This window comes from Fringilla coelebs (genome assembly GCF_963513975.1).
Source record: "Fringilla coelebs genome assembly, chromosome: 4".
NCBI lineage: Eukaryota > Metazoa > Chordata > Aves > Passeriformes > Fringillidae > Fringilla > Fringilla coelebs.
In genome coordinates, this window is record NC_140032.1 from 672,260 (window position 1) to 689,562 (window position 17,303).

General features: G+C 58.1%; 1 protein-coding gene across 1 annotated transcript; it reads right to left on the minus strand.

The window, feature by feature from the left end:
- Window positions 1–1,089: 1,089 nt before the first annotated feature.
- Window positions 1,090–17,150, minus strand: CCT7 (chaperonin containing TCP1 subunit 7). Its single transcript, XM_084204811.1, has 12 exons — window positions 17,090–17,150; window positions 15,402–15,555; window positions 13,480–13,586; window positions 12,692–12,817; window positions 12,063–12,115; window positions 10,161–10,332; window positions 9,045–9,209; window positions 8,045–8,233; window positions 7,367–7,464; window positions 6,584–6,716; window positions 5,001–5,207; window positions 1,090–2,185 (listed from the first exon to the last, which is right to left on the minus strand). The coding sequence occupies exons 1-12, from the start codon at window positions 17,093–17,095 to the stop codon at window positions 1,958–1,960; spliced, it is 1,638 nt and encodes a 545-aa protein (XP_084060937.1). The 5' UTR covers window positions 17,096–17,150; the 3' UTR covers window positions 1,090–1,957.
- Between the last annotated feature and the right edge of the window lie 153 nt (window positions 17,151–17,303).

Here is a 17,303-nt window from a genome sequence, read left to right on the forward strand (position 1 = left end):
AGTGTCTGGAGAACCAAACATCCCTTCCTGCCCCCACCCCGTGGTCCCTGGATGCTAAACCGGGCGTGGTGTGAGATGTGCGAGCAGGGCTGGCTGGGCAGGGCAGGGCAGGGCTCGGGAGCAGGGCCAGCTCCGGCCGGCAGCCCGCGGGTTTAGCACTTTGGTTGGAACTCTCACCTGTAGATGCACTTTGATGTTGTTGCTTTGAAACTTTGGCAAGTGTAAACAATGTGTATTTAAAGAATTACAGAGAAACGACCCCCAGCCAAGTGTGTAAAGAGCTATTTTATGACTCAGTGTTGAATAAAGACTCTGGAGATCGAGCTGGGTTTTCACTCTGCCGGGGCTCACGCTGGACCCACACCAGTGACACCAGTTGCAGTCTGGGGCTTACTGGAAGTGAACTCCTGACTCCCTCTGCAGGTCCATGGGCTGCACTGGTCTGGCATCACAGGGCAGGGGACCAAGTGGGATACAGGGACACAGCATGGGGGGAAGCACCGAGGGTGTGAGGCCCTGGCACAGCGTGCCCAGAGCAGCTGTGGCTGCCCTTGGGTTCCCCAAGTGTCCAAGGCCACGCTGGACATCGGGGCCTGGAGCACCCTCGGACAGTGGGAGGTGTCCCTGGACGATCTTTATGGTCCCTTCTAACCCAAACCAGCCATGATTCTGCATTTCTTTCACTGTCCTCCTTTAACACCTGTAACCCACCAGACCCAAGTCTCCCCACATTCTCCCAGCACCATTTTCCTCTCGGAGTCCCCCCAAATGCCTGGATCCATTCTTGGAGCCCCTTGGAGCTGTCACAGCCGCTGCCCTGAACCTCCTTCCATGAAGCAAAGTGGAAAATGGAAATGCCCCATTGAGCAGAAGCCAATTAAAATGTCACTGAGCAATATCTGAGAGCTCCAAGCACACAGAGGTGCTCCATCCCAGACCACTCCTGGGCTGTGCCTGGAGTCTGCCCCGCCCTGCAGCACAGCACCTGCTTTGAAACGGGGCCAAAACCAGCCCGAAAGGTTCATTCCTAACCCCAGTCCTGAGGCCTCCCTGTGTGGAATGAAGCAGAGAACAGAGGACAAGCCCAGCTGCCACTGAGACAAACTCGTTTTATTGTGCTGGCGCCTGGCTTCAAACTGCCCAGCAGAACAAAACACAAACCGGTATAAATAGGCCCCAAAGCCTGCCAGTGCTGGCTCCAGCCCGCAGGAAGGAAGGGTCCCCAGGAAAGGAAGGGTCCACAGGAGGGAAGGGTCTGGTGGAGGGAATGCTCCTGAGGAGGGAAGGCTCCCAGGGAGGGAAGGCTCCCGAGAGAATACCCAGGCCACAGAGGCAGCTCCAGGGCTGTGGCTGCCAGCGCCAGGAGCTGCCCGTGACAACGCCCAGCCCGAGGCTGGCAGCCCTCAGCAGGGGATGGAGCAGCCACTGGCTCCAGCGGGTTTTGAGGAGCTCTCAGTGGCTGTGGGGCTGCCAGCCCTGGGCAGGGAAGGAGCAGCTGCTGATCCCAGTGGGTTTCCAGGAGCTCTCAGTGGCTGTGGGGCTGCCAGCCCTGGGCAGGGAAGGAGCAGCTGCCAATCCCTGCAGGTTTCCAGGAGCTCTCAGTGGCTGTGGGGCTGCCAGCCCTGGGAAGGAGCAGCCGCTGATTCCCGCAGGTTTCCAGGAGCTCTCAGTGGCTGTGGGGCCGGCAGCCCTGGGCAGGGAAGGAGCAGCCGCTGATTCCCGCAGGTTTCCAGGAGCTCTCAGGGGCTGTGGGGCCGGCAGCCCTGGGCAGGGAAGGAGCAGCTGCCGATCCCAGTGGGTTTCCAGGAGCTCTCAGTGGCTGTGGGGCTGTCAGCCCCGGGCAGGGAAGGAGCAGCTGCCGATCCCCGCGGGTTTCCAGCAGCTCTCAGTGGCTGTGGGGCTGCCAGCCCCGGCAGGGAAGGAGCAGCTGCCGATCCCCGCGGGTTTCCAGGAGCTCTCAGTGGTTGTGGGGCCGGGCGCGGCCGCGGCCGCGGGGAGCAGCGGCGGGGGGCTCCACGCTGGAGCGCGGGTTGCGGATGGTCTCGTCCACGGACACGATCAGGCACGCGGCCTCCGAGGCCGCCGTCAGCGCGTTGATGCGCACCACGGCCGGCTCCCACACGCAGGCCGAGAAATTGTCAGCGATGTCCTCGTTGGTCACGTCCACGCCGTACCACATCCCGCCCTGGGAACAGAGGGACAGAGGGACTCATCAGTGCCACAGCCTGCTCTGGGGACAGAGGGACACATCAGTGCCACAGCCTGCTCTGGGGACAGAGGGACACATCAGTGCCACAGCCTGCTCTGGGGACAGAGGGACAGGATCAGTGCCACAGCCTGCTCTGGGGACAGAGGGACAGATCAGTGCCACAGACTGCTCTGGGGACAGAGGGACACATCAGTGCCACAGCCTGCTCTGGGGACAGAGGGACAGGATCAGTGCCACAGCCTGCTCTGGGGACAGAGGGACAGATCAGTGCCACAGACTGCTCTGGGGACAGAGGGACACATCAGTGCCACAGCCTGCTCTGGGGACAGAGGGACACATCAGTGCCACAGCCCGCTCTGGGGACAGAGGGACAGGATGAGTGCCACAGCCTGCTCTGGGGACAGAGGGACACATCAGTGCCACAGCCCGCTCTGGGGACAGAGGGACAGGATGAGTGCCACAGCCTGCTCTGGGGACAGAGGGACACATCAGTGCCACAGCCTGCTCTGGGGACAGAGGGACAGGATCAGTGCCACAGCCTGCTCTGGGGACAGAGGGACAGGATCAGTGCCACAGCCTGCTCTGGGGACAGAGGGACAGGATCAGTGCCACATTCTGCCCTGGCAGACAGAGGGGACAGGGATCAGTGCACATCCCACCCTGCAGGACAGCAATCAGTGACACATCCTGCCCTGGGAAATGGGGATCAGTGCCACATTCCACCCTGGGGAACAGAGGGACAGCCATCAGTGCCACATCCCACCCTGCAGGACAGAGGGGACAGGGATCAATACCACATCCTGCCCTAGGGACAGAGGCACAGGGATCAGTGCCCCATCCCACTCTGAGAGGACAGAGGGGACAAAAGGGACAGGGACTGCTCATGGGGCTGGGTGGGACCTGGGGAAAGCCTGGGAGGGAAGGCCAGACAAAGGTGAAGGGAGAGGCTGGAGCCTCCCTCGCGTTCCACTGTGAAGGAAAACACAAGAAATCCAAGCTGAGCAGACTGTGCTTTCAGCCACCAGGGCCAACAGTGCCTCATGAAGAGGAGGCTCCTTCCAGTTTGGATCACAGAGTCACCGAGGCTGGAAAAGCCCTCCCAGACCATCCAGTCCCAGCTGTGCCCCATCCCCACCTTGTCCCCAGCCCAGAGCACTGAGTGCCACCTCCAGCCCTTCCCTGGACACCTCCAGGGATGGTGACTCCAAACCTCCCTGGGCAGCCCCTGCCGTGAAGCTGCAGAAGCCTCCCAGGCCTGACTCCCCTCTGCTGCTGCCTCACTGCCTGGTTGTGCACCCTCATTTTGGGGCACTCCCCTGAGCCCCACACCAGCAGCAGGGTGAAATGTGCTGAGAGTGACAGAACCCAAGGGACAACCTTAAAGCCCTGGAGTTGGGATGTCCACAAGACCAGCACTCGGGACCTTGAGCCTGCAGCTCCTGTGTAAAATGCTCAGCTCAGCCAGCTCCTGCACTCTGCTTCCTTTAATGTTAACACAGCAGCTCCTTCCTGACAAATGATGAGCTTTTAAGGAGCAAATCAGAACTCCCAGCTCAGAAAGTCACCCGACAGCTGGGATCAAAGGGAAATCAGCTCCTTTCCATTTATAGCCACCTGTGCCAGGCCCACACATGACGTGAAACAAACACGGTGCTGAATCAAAGGGGACACGGCTCCAACACGGGCTCAGCTGAGCTACACTGGCTCTGACAGGCTCCAGGAGGGAACTGGGGACAAAGGAACCACACACACTGCCTCTGGGATGCCCAGGTGTCTGAGGTTGAAAGATGCAACTGAGAGTGTGTATTTTATTGCCACCTGTCAGAGGTGGGGCAGGTATCTGCTGCTCATGGGGCAGTTTTCTTTATCTTTTCCACAGCCAATCCTCCCTCCAGGAGATCTCTGCTGTCCATGGGCCATTCATTATTAATTATCTTCTGTCCATGGCCAGGGAGTGTCCCTGCACGGCTGATCCAATTCCATCATCCCATGGGGAGATGCTGTGCCCAGGGCAGGAGCCAAGCATTCCTACCTGGATACAATCTGAGATTTCACACATTCCTACCTGGATACAATCTGAGATTGCACACATTCCTACCTGGGTACAATCTGAGATTTCACACATTCCTACCTGGATACAATCTGAGATTTCACACATTCCTACCTGGATACAATCTGGGATTTCACACATTCCTGCCTGGATACAATCTGAGATTTCACACATTCCTACCTGGATACAATCTGCCCTGGAACAGCACAGCAGCCTTTGCCCCCTGCATTCCCAGAGGAGCAGCTTTCTCCTGCCCTGCATTCCCAGAGGGAGAGCAGGCCCATCTCCAGCAGCCCTGGAGCTGCAGAGGAAAACTCCCCCCTTGTGCAGGATCCTGCTGCAGCAGAGCCACAGCTGGCACTGCAGGAGGGCTGAGCCCCATGTGATGGGACTGTGCCACCCTGGGATGGGACTGTGCCACCATCCTGGGATGGGACTGTGCCACCCCCATGGGACGGGACTGTGCCAGCACCGTGGGATGGGACTGTGCCACCACCCTGACACACAGGGGGACCAGGCACGCTCTCACTCTGGCAGGGGTTTGTTTTCTTTTTTTTTTTTGTACTATTGCATTTGTATTTTTAATTTTCCTAGTAAAGAACTGTTATTCCTGTACCCACATCTTTGTCTGAGAGCCCCTTAATTTCAAAATGACAGTAATTCAGAGGGAGGGGTTTCCATTCTCCATTTCAGGGGAGGCTCCTGCCCTCCCCAGCAGACAGCTGGCTGTTGAAGCCGTACCTGGGCGTGCTTGGCGCGCAGCTTGTTGAGGATGTTGGTGGCGTCGAAGCCGGCGTTGTCGCAGAGCTGCCGGGGGATGATCTCCAGGGCCTTGGCGTAGGCGCCGATCAGCAGCTGCTGCTTGCCCGGGATGGTGCGCGAGTAGTCCCGCAGGAACTTGGAGAGCTCCATCTCGATGGCGCCGCCGCCCGCCACCACCGAGTCGTTCTGCGGGGACAGGCACGGCACGGGGGCTCTGTCAGGGCTCTGCAGCCGTGCAGGGATGGCAGTGCACAGCCCTGCCAGCCCACAGCAATGCACAGCCCTGCAGGGATGGCAGTGCACAGCCCTGCCAGCCCACAGCAATGCACAGCCCTGCAGGTGTGGCAATGCACAGCCCTGCCAGCCCCAGCCCTGCCAGCCCATGGCAATGCACAGCCCTGCCAGCCCCAGCCCTGCCAGCCCTCAGCAATGCACAGCCCTGCAGGCGTGGCAATGCACAGCCCTGCCAGCCCCAGCCCTGCCAGCCTATGGCAATGCACAGCCCTGCAGGCGTGGCAATGCACAGCCCTGCCAGTCCCAGCCCTGCCAGCCCCTGGCAATGCACAGCCCTGCCAGCCCATGGCAATGCACAGCCCTGCAGGCGTGGCAATGCACAACCCTGCCATCCCCAGCCCTGCAAGCCCACAACAATGCACAGCCCTGCCATCCCCAGCCCTGCCAGCCCACGGCAATGCACAGCCCTGCCATCCCCAGCCCTGCCAGCCCATGGCAATGCACAGCCCTGCCATCCCCAGCCCTGCCATCCCCAGCCCTGGTGCTGCTGTCCCTGGGACCATCTGACAGCAGCACCAGGGACACACCAAGAACCTCCAGTGGCAGCTAGAGCAGTTCAGCCCAGCTGTGCACAGGACAAAGGGGGGTTTGGGGACACTACACCCAAAGGGAGGGATGGCAGCTCACAGCCAACTCAGGCCAGGGAAACTTCCCCACTCTCATCAAGGGTCCAAAACTAAAGCTATTGGCAGCAGCACCCTGCAGCTCAGTTCTGCTGCTTTTTCAGGAGAGAGATCAGGACCTTCTTTCTAAAAGCAACAGCTCCAAAACTCCTGACATGCTTCTCCCCAGCCCCCAGGACATGCAGCCTCAGAGCTGCTTTTAACCAGAAGCCCTTTTTACAGCAACACCTTTTTCTGTAACACAGAGCTCAGCAGTGTCAGCTAGGATCAAACACACATCCTGAGAGGGACTGTCATGCCTTCAGACTGGGCACCAAGAGAGGGGTCAAGTGGCTCTATGGGCATGGACACACATGTGCCATCAATCTGCTGTTCCATCTCCTGCAGATCCACCCAGCATAGCCAGGAGACTGTTCCCTTTAGGGTGGAGGATGGAGCAAGCACAAGGCACAGCTGCACAGAAGTGCAGGCAGAACCCAGGTGTGCCGGGAGAGCAGCTGCAAACACTGCAGAGCCACCGAGCCAGCCAAGGAACTGCACTCGAGTGACTGCAGGAGATGTGCTCACTGTGCAGAGCCCTCAGCCGAGCCCTGGTGCGTGTGTGAGGTGTCCAGCAGCTCTGGCTGTGCAGGGCACAGCGCTCACCTTGATGGCCCTCCTGACGATCATGATGGCGTCGTGCAGTGAACGCTCCGTCTCCTCCATGAACTGCTCGGCGCCCCCGCGCAGGATGATGGTGCACGTCTTGGCCTTGGGGCAGCCCGTGAAGAAGTTGTACCTGCCAGAGGAGGGTGTGCCATGCAGAAGCTGCTGCTGGACAGGCAGCGTGGGACAGAGCCAGCCCTGCAGCCGTGAGCCCCCCGCAGCCCCAAGGACGAGCAGGGCCAGGGAACGCAGAAGTGACGTTCCAGATAATCCAGGAGAATCCGTTCTCGTCCTGCTGCCAGGGACTCACACCGAACTGGTGCTCCCAGTCTGCACTTGGCAGGGCCACAGAGGGCAGCAGCCAGCCCCAAACAGACTGGAAGGACCCCAGTGTACCGTCCCCAGCTTCTCCTGCACTGACAGGGAAGTGTCAAGCTGCAACATCACAGAAGTGCCACAATCAACCCCAAAATGTGGTGGTTTTCCATTACAGATGCAACAGTACCACTGTGCTTTTTACAAGGCACTGCAGAATAAACATGTATTTTAAAACCTTTTACAAGAGGTAGGATCTCAATGAAATCTTGCTCCTGCCCCCTCCCCAAGCCTCAAAAAACAGCTTCTGGCTACAATAAAATATACAATAAAATATACATTTTGTGACAACCTTGTTTTCATCTCAACAGCTTGAGATGTTGACCCTGCCAATGCCTTGACCCCAACTTTTCCACCTGCTACGAGAGGGCTTGCACAGCTCCACAGGTTTGCATCTGGTGTTTTTACCTCTCTCCCCCAATCTGGGTCTCCTCAAAGAGCTCACAGCGGCCCAGCACATCATCCGACAGGGCATTGACACTGGTCTGGATGGATCCCCCACAGGCCTGCAGGGAATGGAGGCAAACATGGAATTACCACTGCTGAAACCCACACCAGCCTCCCAGCAGGCTCCACTCTTCAGGGACAGCCCAGCTGCTGAGTTGGTGCAAACCCATCCTTCAGATTCAGGAAAACCCTTCTCCCTCCCTCCCCTCTCATGGATCCAGACCAACCCTCGACAGCAAAATAAGTTTATGCAGCTTCAAGGTGCTGACTCACGGGCTCCAGAGTCCAGGAGATACACAAAGAAAGCTCAGGAAAAAAACGACTCATGATGGAACAGGGAAGAACACAGGAAAATAACTCTCTACTGATGCACTGATCACATCTTTGTATGTAACACCAGGCTGTCAGGGTGTGAGTGCTCACCCTGAAGGAACAGCCTTGTCCTCCCAAACCCTTGTGAGGGTGTGAGTGCTCACCCTCAAGGAACAGCCTTGTCCTCTCAAACCCTTGTGAGGGTGTGAGCGCTCACCCTGAAGGAACAGCCTTGTCCTCTCAAACCCTTGTGAGCAGCTGTTTGGGAATGCCCAGCCTGGGGTGTCAGCACTTTCCAAAGGCTTTCCTCAAGCCAGGGGAGCTCACCATCATGGTCCTCTTGAGATCCTCCTCGGGGACACGGCCAGCACAGAACATGTCCCTGTCTGCAAAGTACTGCGTGGCCACGTCCCCAATGGGCAGCTTGGACAGCACCACCTTGGCTCCTGACTTGTGGATTTTGTCCAGTTTGTCATACAGGATGTTCCACTCCGCATCCACGATGGCCTGGTAATCCTGGAGGAGGACAGGGGGACAGGTGTTCCAGTGCCAGGGGATGCCCCACGTGCAGCCCTGGCACAGTCACGAGGGCCCTGTTCCGTGGCACTGCCCAAACGGCTGCTGCAGCCCCAGGAGCTCCCGCAGCACTCCAGGCACTGCTGCATGAGCTGGCCCTGCCATCACCCCAGAGCTGGTGGCTCAGCACAGCTGGGGCACAGGACAGCTCACCAAGGTGTCCTGAGCCTGCCGTGCTTCCCAGTCTGCTGCCCCATTCCCACAGGGCAGCACAGCCCACCAGGCGTTTCCAAAGGTGAAGGGTGGGCAGGAAGCAAACTCATTTATCATGGAACGGTTTGGGTGGGAAGGGACCTTTTAAAGGTCACCCAGGGCCACCACCTGCCACGGGCAGGGACACCTCCCACTACCCCAGGCTGCTCCAAGCCCCATCCAAACTCACCTTGGACACTGCCAGTGATGGGGCAGCCATGCCCTGTGCCAGCCCCTGCCCACCCTCCCACCCAGGAACTCCTTGCCAAGATCCCAGCCCAATCTCCCCTTTCCCAGTGGCAGCCATTCCCTGGCTCCTGTCCCTCTGTCCCTTGTCCCCAGTCCCTCTCCAGCTCTCCTGGAGGCCCTCCAGGCCCTGCCAGGGGCTCTGAGGTTTCCCTGGATTTTTCCCTTCTCCAGGGGAGCATTCCCAGCTCCCCCAGCCTGGCTGGAGCCCTCAGCAGCTCAGTGGCCCTCCCATCTCATCCCTCCCAGGGGATGAGCAGCCCCAGGGGTGACAGGGAGGAGGAAGCAGGCCAGGCTCCCCTGGGGCTCTTACCTCCACCGTGTTGACTCTGACCTCGGCGTTGTCCTTCTCAGCCTTGAGCTCCAGCTCCACGTTGAGCAGGGCGATTTTGGGGGACTGGTACTTCTTGGGCTGCATCTCAAAGCCAGCGTAGGAGAAGGTTTTCTTAAAGGCAACTCCCGCCACCAGCTGTGAGTCCTGGAACACAGGGATTTGCCCGGGCTCAGCCCCCAAGGCTTTCTGCACAGGGTTAACAGCAACTCCCACAGGACACTCCCTGCTTGCAGAGGCCTCATTTACAAAGCCTTCCCAGCACTGCCTCCTTTGATTAACCCACTTTTAGAGGAAATAAGCAGCAAGCATTTCTTTCAGCTCACAAAAACATCTTCCTCTCTACCCATCAAAACTCCACAGCCAAGAACTCCTCAGACAACCTGAAGATCAAGGAATGGAGCCATCAGCTCTCTCCCTGATCTCCTTCCCATTCCTCCCCTTTGAACTTTTCAATATTTCTCATCCACAGTCCCACTGGGGGCTGGTTGTCTTTCCAAGTTCCATCACCACCTCCTGGATTTTCTGCAGCAGGACAGCCCTGTCCAACACCATTCCCTGGCATGAGCTCCTCAATTTCCTGGGTGAAGAAATCAGGATCTGAATCTCCCTCTGCACAGGGGCTGTCCCACAGCCAGGATCAATCCCCTACCACATATCCAGACACAACAGGTTCTCCAGCACTGAGGCATAAACCACACATCCCACCTGCCCTGCCCATCACTAAATCAGCTTCATGAGGTTTGCTCGCATTTTTCCCAACCCAGTAATCCTACATGCAACCAAGACTTTTGGATCCAGAAGAAACAAAGACTTCACACACAAAAAAAAATTATTATTTGTGGAGAGACAAATGGAATTTTATCAGTAGCAACTTTTGCTGCAGTGAGGTGAAGAGTGAATTTAGCTCAAAAACCAGAAACTCTACCTATGGAAAAGAAACCCTGCCAGGCTTCCTCCTCACACCAACAGCTTTGTTCCACTTTGGGAATTCCCCAACAGGCACTGTCAAGCCAGACTGCACTTCTGCTAGAGCCAAGGCACCACCAGAGCTGGGATCCCTGTCTCCCACCGCTTCAGGAAGGCTCCAGCACTTACCTCCAAAGCTCCTCCTTGCACCTTCTTTATCCCAATCATCTTGAGCTGCAACAAGTCATCCAACATCATCACAGCATCTACAACCATCTTGGAGAAAAACTCCTTGCTCTGGGAGATGAGCTTGGAGCTCAGGGCTGTGGCTGCACACTTTTCCAGCAGACTCCTCTGCTCACTGCAGAAAGGGAAGGAAAGGAAAAACAAAGCTTTGGCCACCTGCCAGACCTTTTCACAAGCCCCAAACACCATATGTGGCTTCACTAATCAGAGCTTTAGGCTGGAAAATATCTTTTAAGATCATTCAGTCCAGCACTGCCAAGGCCAGCACTGCCCCATGTCCCCAAAGGCCACATCCACAGGGCCCTGAAATCACCCCAGGGATGGGGACACCACCCCTGCCCTTTCCATGGGGAATGTCCCCAGTGCCCACCCTGAGCCCCCCTAGGGCCGTTCCCTCTGCTCCTGTCCCTGTTCCCTGGAGCACAGCCCGACCCCCCGGCTGTCCCCTCCTGCCAGGAGCTGTGCAGAGCCACAAGGGCCCCCTGAGCCTCCTTTGCTCCAGGCTGAGCCCCTGCCCAGCTCCTCAGGGATTCTGCAGCTCCTGCCCAGCTCCTCAGGGATTCTCCAGCCCCTCAGGGATTCTGCAGCCCCTTCCCAGCTCCTCAGGGATTCTCCAGCCCCTGCCCAGCTCCTCAGGGATTCTCCAGCCCCTGCCCAGCTCCTCAGGGATTCTGCAGCCCCTGCCCAGCTCCTCAGGGATTCTCCAGCCCCTGCCCAGCTCCTCAGGGATTCTCCAGCCCCTGCCCAGCTCCTCAGGGATTCTGCAGCCCCTGCCCAGCTCCTCAGGGATTCTGCAGCCCCTGCCCAGCTCCTCAGGGATTCTCCAGCCCCTGCCTAGCTCCCTCAGGGATTCTGCAGCCCCTTCCCAGCTCTGTCCCTGCCCTGGCCACGCTCCAGCCCCTCAGAGGCTGTTTTGTCATGAAGGGCCCAAAATCCTCTCTGACAGAGGCAAAGATCAGCTCCCTCCTGTCAACAGGGAGAACAAGGCACAAATCCCAGAGTGACAAATCCCAGTCTCCTTTTTAGAGCTTGAGCATCAGGCCAGCACTGCCAAAGCTGACTGACTTTTATGCACCTAAAATCAGAAAAGAGCAGGTGCTTTCCTTCATCCTGAGGCAGGAAGATGTTCCTGAAACCCTCTAAAGGCAGCGTTCACACTCCCTGAAGTACTAACTCAGGCAATGTATGTGCAGCAGTGGGTGACACAGAGACACCAGGGAGATGTGCATGCAGCTGCCAGGCTCTGTCCCCCATGGGAACCACTCTATTTCCCATCTCAGGACCACATTTGGGCGGTTTTTTCCAGCATTTTTTTAGAATTTGGTTTGGACAACCCATATTGGTTTATTCAAGATGCTTATGAAGTTGAAATACTTGTAACTCAACGCAGGTATCAGCAGGGTCAGGTGAACAAGAGCCTAAAACCCAGGGAGAAAAAGAACTCCAGTATTCTCACCTCAGCTGAAAGGATCACTGCTATGAGCTATCTACCTTGGTGTGTGACAGCTAAAAGGGGACCTGATCCTCAGGGAATGCTGAGATTTAACACTGCCACTGACTGCAGCAAGAACTGCAAAAAAGAAATCAGGCCACTTATTTTGGTGCCCAGCTTCCTCCATGAGCACTGGGAGACCCTGCCCTACATCATCCCTGCAGCCAAGTGGGAGCACAGCACCGTCCCTGCAGGAGCAGGAAATTCCAGGGAAACTGGGAATGACCCCAGCATGGGGCTGCACTCCAGGTCCCACCTGGAGATGTCAGCCAGAGCCACAGAGTCCAGGAGCACCCTCAAAGCAGTCAGCTGGAGCCCAGAACAAAACCAGGTCACCTCCAAGGCAAACTTACTCTTTATCCTCCTTCTTCACGGAGACAGCGATGTCTTTGATCTTGTTCACAGCCTGGCAAAAAGGCAACAGCTGGATTAATGATTTATGCTCCCGAGCTGCTGAGACCTCCAACCTCTCTCTCTGTACTTTATCTTTTGTTCTCTGCACCAACGTCACTGAAGTTGCAAGTTTTTAAGTTATTCCACCCCTGCCAGCACAGTAATTCCAAGGAATACACCAGTATATGAGGAGTGGGAGGAGGCCCAGAGCTGCTCTGCTGCTTCTGTTTTCAGCAGAGACCCTGGGAATCAAAGGGCTGTTGAGGAGAGAACCTCCAAAAATCAGCTTCATGGGACCAACAGGCTCCAGGAGACACACAGGTTACTAAGAAGCAGCAGAGAACAGGAGCAGCAGGAGAATGGGAAATGAGTTTTTACATTTATTCCCTGGGAGAAAACCCAAAGGAAGTGAAGGCACTCCAGAGGTACGGACTGCTAACAGCAGGCCTGGCACAGGAGGGCAGTGCTGCTGGCAGGGAGGCACAGGAGAAGGCTGCTGGCACTGCTCACACCCCCTCCCCCGTGGGCTGTCCCTGGCAGGGTGTCCCTGTCCCGGTGGGGCAGGCCCAGCTGTCCCTGCGTGCCTCACCAGCTGCGTGGCCGTGCGGAAGGCGCGGATGATGATCTGGGGATGCAGCCCCTCCTCCACGTAGGGCTTCACCTGCTTCAGGAACTCAGCTGCCAGCAGGGTCACAGACGTGGTGCCATCACCCACCTGCAGGGACAGGGGACACCGTGTCACCCCCCCTGTGCCACCCCCACACTGCCTGAGAGCAGCTGCAAAACCATTCCAGAGCTTCCAGGAAAACCAGAGCTCAGGATTTTCTCTGCTCACAGATTTGTGGCTGAATTCCTCAGTGATTCAGAGTGGTCTGGCTGGGAAGGGACCTCAAAGCCCATCCTGTGCCACCCTCAGCCTTGGGCAGGGACACCTTCTGCCATCCCAGATTGCTCCAAGCCCTGTCCAACCTGGCCTTGGGCACTGCCAGGGATCCAGGGGCAGCCCCAGCAAATCTGGCAATTCCAGCCCAGCCCCTGCCCACCCTCCCAGCCAGCAATTCCTTGCCAAGATCCCAGCCCAATCTCCCCTTTCCCAGTGGCAGCCATTCCCTGCCTCCTGTCCCTCTGTCCCTTGTCCCCAGTCCCTCTCCAGCTCTCCTGGAGCCCCTCCAGGCCCTGCCAGGGGCTCTGAGCTCTGCCTGGAGCCTTCCCTTCTCCAGGGGAGCATTCCCAGCTCTCCCAGCCTGGCTCCAGAGCAGGCAGAACAAAGCCCAGGACCCCAAGAGCAATTCCCAGAGCTAACACAGAGCCCAGGGCAGCAGTGGCACTCAGGCTGCTCTGTGTTCACCCCCAGGCCCAGCCAGGCTCCCCTCCCACCTCAGCATCCTGGGATTTGGCGATGTCCACCAAGGTCTTGGCGGCCGGGTGCACAACGTCCAGCAGCTTCAGGATGGTGGCCCCGTCGTTGGAGATGGTGGCTTTGCCTGGGGTTTGTGGAGAAAAGGAAGTTAAGGCAGCTTTACACCAGCAGGGGCAAGCCCTGTCTCTGGGGGCTCTCAGGAGATCGCAGCAGGTTCCTCTGCTCCACCAGAACAGAATCCTGCCAGCCTATTTGTGGAGCAGGTTCAGTGAAGTCAGTCTGAGAGCAGAACAAGTTTCCACACTAACAAAGGTTTGGAATTCATTTCCCTCTTCTCAAAGGTCTCCCCAGACAGATAAAACCATATTCTAGCCTGAGACTCTCATGAACAAAGAGCCTAGAAATCATATTAGTTATCACAGGAGACATTTAAATCAAATTATCCTTCTGAACAAGGATTTTTTTACAGTTCCTATCTGTAAAAACTACTTAAAGATAATACTAAACATTTTCACTCCACCCTTCAGTAACAAAAATAATAAATAATTAGTTTGGTGACTTCATATAAGTCTTTTCAGAGTGATGGCAAAGCTCATCTCTTAAATCACACTCAAAAAAAAAAAAAAAAGATTAAAAATCAACCCAGGAACATCCACTGACCTCACACTCAGCACACTGCTGAGTAACTCCATAGGTATCATGAGCCTCATTTAAAAATAGAGATGACCAAAAATACCTGAAAACAGGTTCAAGCCTCTGCTTCTCCTGTCTGGCACACATTTACACCGGATGCATCCAACTGATGCCTCGGGTTTTAGCTTTTCTATTCTTCAGACTCTGTGCTGCTCCAGTGTGTGGGTCTGAGCTCCATATTATGGGATGCTGAGCTCTCTGCACAGAGCAGGGAGACAAAACAATTCCTGCTCCAGCTGGGACCAAGGACAAATGATCCAAATCTCAGCCCAAGAGCACAAACCCCGTGGGCTGGAGAGAGAAAAACAAGCAGGGTGGGACTGCAGGGGCTAAAGCTGGGATGGGACAATGAACTGCAAGGTGCAAATGGAGCAGAGCTGATCCCAGGGAGAGACCCCGTGCCCGGCCGTGCATTTTGGGGCCATTTTGGTTTATCTTGGGTTCTTTTTGGGACCATTTTGGGTCATCTTGAGTTCTTTTTGTGACCATTTTGGTTCACCTTGGCTGCAGCCCTGGCTGGGCTCTTGTGCTGCCCAAGGTGGATCCATGGAGGGGATCCTTTTACTAAATCCCTGCTTTATTCTTGAACTCTGCCCAGCCTCTGCTCCCTCTGCTCTAGGGCAGCCTTCCCAAAGCATCACATCCCCCTGACTCTGCATGTCCCCAGGGGAGCAATCAGGGAATCCTCAGGCTGGACTGGCAATCCTCCTGCCTCCTACAGGGGACACCGAGGTGTTCTAGTGACACGCAGAGTGCCAGCCTCCCTCTGCCGTGAGAGGGGCAGGGGCTGAGGCTGCCCCAGATGGCCCAGATGGGTTCAGTGCTGCCCAGCTGGGTTCAGGGCTGCCCAGCTGGGTTCAGTGCTGCCCAGCTGGGTTCGGGGCTGCCCAGCTGGGCTCAGTGCTGCCCAGCAGGTTCAGTGCTGCCCAGCTGGGTTCAGTGCTGCCCAGCTGGGTTCAGGGCTGCCCAGCTGGGTTCGGGGCTGCCCAGCTGGGTTCGGGGCTGCCCAGCTGGGCTCAGTGCTGCCCAGCAGGTTCAGTGCTGCCCAGCCGGGCTCAGTGCTGCCCAGAGGGGCTCAGGGCTGCCCAGAGGGGCTCAGTGCTGCCCAGCAGGTTCAGTGCTGCCCAGCCGGGTTCAGGGCTGCCCAGATGGGCTCAGTGCTGCCCAGCTGGGTTCGGTGCTGCCCAGCTGGGCTCAGGGCTGCCCAGCTGGGCTCAGTGCTGCCCAGCTGACGCGCCGTACCCACCCCGGTCGTCCACGATGAGCTTGTCCATGCCGCGCGGGCCCAGCGTGGTGCGCACGGCCTCGGCGATCACCTGGCAGGCGTTGATGTTGCTGACCAGCTGCGGGATGCCCTGCGAGGTGTCTGTGCCCTCCTTCAGCAGGATAACCGGGGTTGGCTGCAGGAGGAGCACAGCACAGCTGTCAGCCCGAGCCCAAGGACCCACAGTGAACTCCTGACAGCTCAGAAGAGACCGGTGTGCAGGAACGAGAGCAAAAACACAGCCTCGCTCTAATTCCTCAGCCCCACACCACCCAGCTGCCTCCCACTGCCCCCACAGCACTGGGAATTCACAACTGCTCCACCCCAGGCTCAGGGACGCACAGGAACTGTCCCAGAAACAACGGGGCTTCTTTAGGGCAGAACCACTGAGGCTCTGATCTGAGGCTGGCCTGAAGAAGACAGAGCGTGCAGGAATTACAGAGACACTGAGGAACCAAACAAATCTGGGTGGTGGAATTCCCAGAGCAGTTGTGGCTGCCCCTGCATCCCTGGCAGTGCCCCAGGCCAGGTTGGACACTGGGGCTGGGAGCAGCCTGGGCCAGTGGGAGGTGTCCCTGCCACGGCAGGGCTAGCACTGATGGGATTTATGGTCCCTTCCATCCCAAACCATTCCATGAGAGCTGCAACCATCTCACAGGCAGAGCTCAGGCAAAGCCCAAACACTGCCCAAATTTGGGATGCACTGGCTCGAACAGCTGCCAGCAGCTGCAGAGCAAAATTGAACTGTGCTTGGTGCTCTGAGGGGCCACAGGCACAAGAAAAGGAGCGACTGCAGAGGGTTCAGTGATGGGCACAAAGAGCATCCCTGGGCTCTGGAGCATCTCTCCTATGAGGAGTGAGGCCTGCTTAGGCTGCAGAAGGGAAGGCTGAGAGGGATCCCATCAACCCATACACATCTCTCCGAGGCGGTGCCAAGAGGTTGGTGCCAGACTCTTTTTGGTGATGCCCAGTATCAGGACATAAATTAAAACACAGGAAGTTCCACCTCAACGTGAAAAACTTCTTGCCATGGAGGGTGACAGAGCCCTGGGAGAGCTGCACAGGGAGGGCCTGGAGTGTCCCCCCGGAGACATCCCAAACCCACCGGGACATTCCTGTGTCACCTGCTCCAGGTGACCTGCCTGGGCAGGGGGCTGAACTGAGTGATCTCCAGCCCTGACTATTCTGTGATCCCTGAATCCTGGAAAGATTCTGTGGAAAAAACGTACAGCTTTCCTCCACACCCCGCAGAGCAGGAATCCCAAGGGAAAAGGAACCGTTGGTGCCCGGGGAAATCAGGCTGGACACACCTCCCGCATCACCGCGGGGCTCGGAGCCGGCGGGGGCGCGGGCCCGAGGCTCCGGCTGCGGGGGCCAGGGCCGGGCGGAGGCTCCGGAGCGGGATGGAGCTCGGGGCTGCCCGCTCCCACCCTGCAGCCAGCGCAGCCCGGCCCCGGCCCCGGCTCCGGCCCCGGCTCCGGCGGGGGCGGCCGCGGCACAGCCCGGCTAGCGGCAGGCCTGCGCGCCGGGGCGGCTCCATCCGCGCGGCCCGGCCCGCCGCGGCCCCGCCACAGCCGCTCCCTGGGAGCCGGCGGGGGCCCCCCGGCCCGGGCAGGGCGGCGGGACGCGGGGACGGCGGCGGATGGCGGCGGATGGCGCGGGTCACTCACCATCATCGCGGCGGCTGCTCGCTCCCGGCCCCCCACAATGCACCGCGCACGCCCAGAACCTTCCCGGGGGCGGGCCGGGGGCGGGAGCACAATTTGGCAGAGAGGGAAGAAGGCGCGCAGCGTGGGGAAATGGAAAGGATCACTATTTGGCAGCGAACGCCGCGGTGACAGCGAGCTGCCCGCGCCGGCTCGCGCGTGATTGATGGCGGCGCAG

Coding starts and splice junctions, on each gene's coding strand:
- CCT7 (XM_084204811.1), bottom strand. Junction 9,210..10,160: donor TGCAAGGAGGAGCTTTGGAG/GTAAGTGCTGGA, acceptor CCTGTGTTCCAG/GACTCACAGCTGGTGGCGGG. Junction 5,208..6,583: donor TCGTCAGGAGGGCCATCAAG/GTGAGCGCTGTG, acceptor CTGTCCCCGCAG/AACGACTCGGTGGTGGCGGG.